Source organism: Orycteropus afer, unplaced genomic scaffold (assembly GCF_000298275.1).
Source record: "Orycteropus afer afer isolate SDZICR_OR568_19922 unplaced genomic scaffold, OryAfe1.0 scaffold00155, whole genome shotgun sequence".
Classification (NCBI taxonomy): Eukaryota; Metazoa; Chordata; class Mammalia; order Tubulidentata; family Orycteropodidae; genus Orycteropus; species Orycteropus afer.
Genome location: NW_006921742.1, coordinates 5,287,220 through 5,295,231, shown reverse-complemented (window position 1 = coordinate 5,295,231; position 8,012 = coordinate 5,287,220). Strand labels below are relative to the sequence as shown.

Here is an 8,012-nt window from a genome sequence, read left to right as displayed (position 1 = left end):
GAGCCTCCCTGAAGCGTTTTCAGGATCTCTGAGGGTCTGTGCCCCGGCCGGGCCCACGGGCGACGGAGAGGCGCGAGCGAGCATCCACAGCGAGGGCTGGGAGTGCGCCAGTCCGGGCGCTGAAGTTGGGAGGTAGCCCATAATCCCGGCCTTGGAGCTGCCACCTCCGCGCCGCAGCGGCGGGTAGGAAGGGGAAGAGAGTGGCCTGAGGGCTCTGGAAGGGCCTGAGAAAGCATGAAGTCTTGCGGGCTGTGCGAGTTCAGGAAGTCCACCTTTCTCTTTGCTGACCTGGTGGCGCAATGGTTAAGCATTTAGCTGCTAACCTTAATGTCAGTAATTTGAACCCACCAATAGCTCCCAGAAGAAAGATCTAGCGATCTGCTCCCATAAAGGTTACAACCCAGGAAACTCAGCGGGGCAGTAATACTCTATTGGGTCGCTACCAACAGCAATCGACCAGACGGCACACAGTAACATCAGTGGAGACGACAGAGTCTTGGATTCAAGGAAATGTGCCTGCAGCTGGAAAAAAAGAGAAACGAGCGAGAGAGACAGAGACACACAAAGAGAGACAGAAGTTTTGAGAGAGAGAGAGACGTTTTTAGAGACACCAGGCGTCCTGCTGCCGGAGCTAAGAACCATTGGGCTGTGTGGTCCAGCTCAGGCTGCGTGTTCCCCGCCCTTTTGCGAAATAAAAAACGAGGCCCCAAAGCAGGAAGTGTCTCTTAAATCTAAGATCTGGCCAGCCTCGCCTCCTCTTTCCAAATGGTGATTCTCTCCCCCTACAATTCAGTTACCCGTCCCCAAAGGCGCAGAGAGAGAGAGGCTCCTGGGTGAACTTCTCCAGACCTCTCTACCCACGAGGCTTTCGCGGTCCTTTTAAATGTAAAGTAGTGTCCCTGTGTTTCTAGATCGAATTAAAAGTTACCTTAAATTTGCAAGTGGCAAATTTACAATTTAAAAAGTCTTGCACAGAGCCTTTCTCACCTTTTCGGCCACTTATGGTTGTGTCTGGCACTAGGACTTCCAGAATTTAAAGGGGAATGCAATGAAAGTAAAAATCTGACTGTGACTCACATCCCCAGCGGACCAGTCCGCCCACCGCAGCCAAGCCCTTCCGAGAGAGGCCAGTGGAAATGTTTCTTTCCAATAACTCAAGAAATGCCAGGCGTCCTGGCTCCCAAATTGTCTTCCTCCCTGATATCTGGTCCTGCTCTCAAAGCCTCTTTCTCAGGGTCTTCGCCAAAGGAGGGTTTGTGACCCTTTGAAGAGCTTGGCCCGTTTAGGGGATCCCCCCAAACTTGGAAGCAGTGTTCATTTTCCGCTTCAGTTGGAAAATTCGAGGTTCCGCATGGTGCAGTCCCCATGACAGCCAACCTCACTGGCTCTTTAAATTGATCTCTCAGGGTAATTCAAAGGATTCATGTCTCAACAGCACAACCTCAAAAGCCACCACTTCCCTGGTGTAAAGAGTGTGGTCTTATCTTACTTCCCAGTACCCCACTTAAGTTCCAGCTCTAGAAAAGGGGAGAAGCCCACTGCCAGGACAGTGGTAAGGGTCCCAAGTCTTTCTGCAGTACCCAAACCACCCAACCCATTACCAGAGTTGATTCCAAGTCACAGCGATCTTGTAAGACACAGAACTACCCCATAGCTTTCCCAAGGCTGTAACCTTTACCGAAGCATCCTGCATCATCTTTATCCCGCAGGGGGCTGGTGGGCTAGAACCCCCGAGCTTTCGCGTAGCAGCTGAGCGCTTACCCACTACGCCACCAGGGCTTCTTTCCGCAGTATCAGGCCTTTGGAAACAACACTCAAAAGAAGCAACTGGCTCCGGGAAAAGTCGCTTCCCTGATTGATGAAACTTCTCCCCCTCCCCTTTCTAAATAATAAACTCACTGGGAATGGCTCGAGGGCTGCCTTGTGTTGGTTTCAAATAAATCCTCCACAGCTCCGTCCTCACCCAGAGAAATGAATCACCGTTGGGAAACAGACGATTATTCCCCCATTTGTCTGCTTAAAACCAGTAGAAATAAGCACCTTCCACTGCGGCCCTCACTTCAGCCCTTTCCCCTGACAGCGGACCCCTGGAGATGGGTCCGTACCCAAAAGGGGCAGCTCCAGGAAGTCAGCAGGGACCCGCGAAGGGAAGAAGCACCAGCTTCCCACAAGTTCCCTCCGCGCTGGATCCTGGAAAGAGACGTCCCTGACACCCGACGGAGGAAGCTAGGAGCCCTTTGAAGAGCAGCTGAGGCCTCCACCGGCTGGGAGGCGATTTTCTGCTCCAAAAGCAAATTCTGCGGTAGTCCTCCTCGGAAGGAAGGTTGGGCAATCTACTTCCGTTAGTGATACCGCTTCGGAAACCCAAGGAGGGGTCGCTAAGAGCGGCCGACTCGATGGCACATAACAACAACAACACCGACACACGTCCATCAGGTTTCGGATTTCCTTAGTGAGAGATAAGAGTCATGTGCTGTTGGAGTTATCATCACTGGAGTTCGAGATCTTGTTCTCTTTAAACCATCGAACAAATTCTCTTGCTGGCTTCCAAACTATTGGGAAGTATTTTAGGGTAGGGGAGGAGGTAAAGACAAAATCTGCATGAAATGGATTAAAATGATCCCGTTTTAATTGTGTTCATGTAGAAGACGCCCGATCGTATTATACTAATCTGTCCTGCAATCTTTTAAAGTCGGGGGAGGAAGTAAGAATTCCCGCTATAAATCTGCGAGTTATTGAGCCTTGGGCGGTCGTTCGTCTCACCCTGAGCTCACCTTACAAAGTAGAGCGGCCTGCCCTTTCACCGCAGGGCAAGCTGCAGACCAGGCAGGCGGACGGCTCGGCACGGGATGAGTTTCTAGGACCACTCTTTGTCGACTTTTAAAACATGTACTAGATTGTAACTTACTTAGAGAGAGAGAGAAAGAGGAGGCTGCAGGATCAACTTAAAGTAAAAAAAAAAAAAAAAAAAGTTAACTTACAGCTTTATTCTGGTCTGTTGCTAACACAGCCGGCGTAGTCATCACTCCGCCTCTCATTTCCTGCCGCTATGGGCTTCCAGATTACTTTTTTGATCTCAACTGCTGAGTTTATGAGGGTCTGATTACTGCAGAGAAATAAGGAGCTCAAATAACATAAGACTACACCCCGGGACAATGTTCCATTCGAAGGGCATTTAGTTGTAATAATTTACACCCATTTACCTGACCTCTTTCCCTGTAAATGACCAAAGAAAAATCTTCACATCCGACCACCCATCCAAATCTCTCAACCACATCCAGATACACATTACTGGCCCACAATTCTCCTGTGCCTCTGTCCCCAACTTCTAAGATTTTAAGCAAAGGCAAAGCCAGGATTTAAAGGTTCTTTTTTATTTGAAATCTCATCCAGAAACACTGGTTATTAATAAATATATCATAGTTATCAAGAATATATAAAAAATAAAGACAGGTATTGTCTTTCAGGCCCTAACAAAATATTTCAAGCAAACGTTCAGGAAAATAAAATCAGCAGGCCTCCCCAAACCACAATAAGTTTTCAAAGCTGATAATAGAGAGAGCCGACCCCGCATGCAGAATAATTGAGCAAGGGGGGAGCGAGATACTAAAGGGAGCCCCCACGTTTGCAAAGGGGCGCCTAGAACAGGAGGAAGGTCTGGAATGGAATTTGAAGGGGGTGGAGTGGGGGAAGAGGCTCGTGTGTGAGTGTGGGTCTTTGCACCCTGCCCCCCTTTCATTTCTTACAACCACAAACAGATAGATGCAGTACTTGGGAGAATTCACTAATAAATCCTTGTTACAAGGAAAAAAGGCGCCACGGCCTGCACAACATGTTTAGACAAGATTCATTTAGAAGCCTGCATGCATTCTTTTGACCTACACTGAGCCAAGGAAAAACCCACATAGGAAATGTCAGGCCTTGTCGGGAGCTGAGATTCAAAACTTGAGTCTTGATCTCTCTTGCTCTCTCCATTGTCTCTAGAAAAACTGTAGAGAGGACAGTGAGCGACAATCGTAACTGTATCTACCTCGAGGAAATATTTACATGAGTTTCGCACAAAAGGGATGGTTGTGTTTTTCCAACGTAGGAACACAGAGCCATAGAAGCTAACTCACATCCCTTCACAAGTTTGTAACTACACCTATCCAGTCTTTATACAAGTAATGCAGTTTTAACAAGAGCATATGGCAGTGAGAAATACTGGCGCGGCTTGGGGAAAAGAAGCATGCAAGAAAACACACGACGTCTGGTTCGAGTCCCCCTTTGCTACTGCCTACAAATTGCAGTTTGGTTTTGGTCCTTGCCCTCCCGGGGTCAAGTGGGGTATGAGATGTCTCAGAAGGTGTGGGTGGCCGCGGGGCCCCACACCCGCCCTCCCGCCGGCGGGGTGCCCAACCTCCCTCTGTGCTCCGGGCCCGGCCCAGCGGCCCCTCCCGCTGCTAGCCCCCCATCCCCGGCAGCCGGGCGGGCCCGCTGCTCACTTGAGCAAGTCCTTGGACTCGGCGGACAGCCGGGCCATGTTGGCGGTGGAGAGAGCGGACAGGTGCGGCGGCGGCGGCATCTGGCAGATGGTGCAGGGGCAGGGTAGCCCGGCCCAGTGCTGGAAGCCGCTGCCCAGCTGCAGCGCGGGCGGCGTGGAGGGCGCCTTGAGTAGTGAGTGGGGAGGCCGGATGGTACCGATGGTGGGCAGAGAGGCAGCAGAAAGCGGCGAGGAGGCGTTGCCGGAGGACAGCGCGCCGCCCAGGATAGGGTGCACCGGGTGCATGGCGTTGGCAGCGTGCGCTGGGTGGCTGGCCGAGTGGCCCACGGACCCGCAGTGGAAGGCCGAGTGGTGGCCCCCGTAGATCTCGCCAACCAACCTCTTCATCTCCTCCAGGGAGCTGGTAAGCATGAGGATGTAGTTTCTGGCCAGCAGGAGCGTGGCGATCTTGGAGAGCTTGCGCACCGATGGCCCGTGCGCATAGGGCATGACCTCGCGCAGCCCGTCCATGGCGAGGTTCAGGTCATGCATCCTCTTGCGCTCGCGCCCGTTAATCTTCAACCGCAACTGCTGTAGGTCCTGCTCCGACAGTTGCTTCTTGATTTTGTACTTGCTGCTCTCACCCGCGGCTTTGGCGCCAGCCCGCGAGAGGCTTTCCCCGGGCATCTTCTGCACCATGTCGCCCTGCGTGGACGAAACCGAGTTGAGACGGCTCTCTTGGTGGTGGTGGTGGCGGTGGTGGTGATCCCTCAGATACATCTCATCCATGTCCGGAGATGAAGCTCTGCTGGAGACAGAGCTCGAATCAGAATTCATTTTATTGCAGGGAATGCGGCCCTACCGTCTGGAGGCTTTAGGCGGGAAATCAAAGAAAAGAAAATCTTGAATTAAAAAAGAAAAGCTGCGTAGCCCAGCAATCCACTGCTCAGTGGCAAGTTGGAGGAAGAAAAACGGAGGCGCTGCAGTTCCCCGCCTCTCACCCTCCCCTCTCTATAGTTGGGCTGTTTCCTGGACAGCTACTTGGTGTGTGCTTGAACTAACCTCATCCTGAAAAAGAGGGGCTTTTATAGAGCTGCGGCAGAGCAAAGAGACAAAAGGAACCCTCCTATCTATCCTGGGCTGGTGAGGATGACGTGCCATCCTTCAGGGCGGTGCGCTTTGCTGTCCCATTTAGCAAGGATTGCTATTCATATTCATTGTGGGGCCGCCCTGGGACACCTCTGCGCCTAACCGCTAGGAGCCCCCAGGCACAAAACCCTCCGATTGACTCATTCACCGCTCCAGCTCACGCCTCCCCGATTTTTTTTTTTTTTTCCCTAACTTTCTTCTACCCCACCCCCCTTCCCAGTTTCCCTAATTAAATCCTACGTAGGGGACCAAAGGATGGGAAGTGAACGGGGCCAGGCGTTTGGCCCGGGTTCCTCTGGGCTTGGAGAAATGGATCGAAATTTTCTGTCCCCTTCTTTTCACAGCTGCTCCTAAGTTGAGCAAAAAGTAGTGGGCAAAGAGAGGTCAGGGAGGAAAGACTTGTGGGATCTGGGTGTGGGCCGGGGTCAGGTTTCAGTGCATGGAACACAGAAGGAAGGGGAAATTGGAGGTGCGCCCTGTAAAAATTTTCTTCTTTAGAGCTCTTTTCCAACACACTGATATTCTGTGGACCTTGCTCCTTGGGCCCTTCTAGTGTGGTTTCCATGGGATGCCCATACCTGGTGATGGGTTTGCCCTGACACTGCTGTGGGGAGGGGTGTCTTGCTCTCTAGTTCTTTTTAAAGAAAAGAAAATGATGACCGAAATGATTCCAGCTTTGCCTAGTTCTTTAACTTCTTAGACCCAGAACTGAGAAAGCCAAACAAACAAACAAACGAAATCCTCTCGTTCTAAGAAGAGTCACTTCGGAAGGAGAGCGAGAGGCGCTGAGGAGGCGGCGAGGGAATTAAGGATCGGAAAGGTTCCGACAACTCCTGAGAGAGAGTTTCACCTCCTGCTTCCCCGCAGCCCACAGTCCCAGGCATTAGGGAAGAGGGTGGGGCAGCGGACCGCCGGAAGCTCCGCTGGGTCGCCTTTGGCCGCTGGGCCTGCGCGCAGGGAGCCTCTGTAATTCAGTGGCAGTCCGACTTCCGCGGATGGGTCTACAGGGCTGGGGTAGCCCCACGCCCGCTGGTGGGGAAAAGCAAAGGCGCACACGGCAGAGTAATGAACTACCTTGGGGGGTTGTGGGTGGGTGGGTGTGGCTCGACAAGGAAGGGATCCGGAGAGCCCCTCGGGGGCGCGCGTGGGCGCTGCTGCCCAGGGCAGAGCAGTGTCTGTGGCTAAAGGGGAGGCTCCGTGCAATTGCGGAGGTGGGCGCTGATCTCTCCCCTCTCCCTTGCTGCGTTTTTGTCTATCCGGTCTTTAGCAGAGCAGCCTGAGGGGCAAGGAGGAGGAACCTCCGGGACCGAAGAGAGCCCCGGGGTGGCCTCTAGAAGAACCTGGGGACTGCCAACCTCCTGGTCTGGAAGAACCGAAGACAGACGCGAGATGTGGCGGTGGGTCTGGGTGGAAGTGCGAAACCCAGTCAGTCCCGGAACCTCTGGCAGTTAGGTCCTCGAAGTGCGTCGCCGAGTCCCTGCGAGTCTGTAGAACTCTCGGGGAAGAGGAGGCCCGCTTTCCACCGCCAGCAGTTGAGCGGCCAAGGGCAGAGGCCTAGGTCCGAAACTCTCAGGCGTTGCCAGGCTGGGCCTCCTTGGCAGATAGTCACGCAGCAAAGCAACGGCGGGAGACAGAACCACGGAATGAAAGTTTTTCCACATACAACTTTGCTTCTCTTTAAAAGAACAGAAATGGCCAACCGTCTCTAGTCGAGACCAAAAAATTAATGCCCCTGAAGATTTGACCGAAATAGCTAACCCTCCTGCCTCCTCCATCTCGGTAAAGGAAAGTTTCTTAAAATGAAGAATCCTAGGAATTTAATTGAATGCGGAGAGCTTGATGTACAAACGCACCGGAATAGCCAAGCAAACAGAGCGCTCCCCAATTTATCAGACTTGTCCGCTTCAGCTAAGAGAGTGACAACGTCCAAGTTGCTGATGAGAAGGGGTCTCCAGAACTTGTGCATGTATTCTAACACCGTCCCAGGTGACAGATGGAAGCTGGGGGAGTGGTGTCTTCCCCGGGACAGCCCTCTGCAGCTCCCCTGTTGATCAAGTGGGGTCCCAGGGAGTGCCTGACTGAAGGAGAGGCAGCCTCCCAGCCCTGGGCCAGTAAGCGCACAGGCCTGGCCCTTGCAGTCCTCCCAGTCACCTTGTTGACTCTTGGGCATCTTGACGTCAGTGTTTCCCAAGCCCAGACTGAAAATGCTTCATCTCAGTTGTGATGTAGGGAACTGGCAAAGTCTAGTTTGAGCAAGAGGCTGACATTTGGAGGAGTAGCAAAATCATGTTGCGAAAGGTATTTGTACCCAGAGTAAAAAAAAAAAAAAAAAAAAATCCCAATTTTCTCAATGGGCAATATGAAACGAAAACTAAATTGTGCCCAGAGTAATGGAAAAGTT

At 52.3% G+C, this 8,012-nt stretch overlaps 1 protein-coding gene across 1 annotated transcript; it reads right to left on the bottom strand.

Moving 5' to 3' along the window:
- Positions 1-4,480: 4,480 nt before the first annotated feature.
- OLIG3 (oligodendrocyte transcription factor 3) lies at positions 4,481-5,299 on the bottom strand. Its single transcript, XM_007946304.2, has one exon. The coding sequence runs from the start codon at positions 5,297-5,299 to the stop codon at positions 4,481-4,483; it is 819 nt and encodes a 272-aa protein (XP_007944495.1).
- Positions 5,300-8,012: the final 2,713 nt, after the last annotated feature.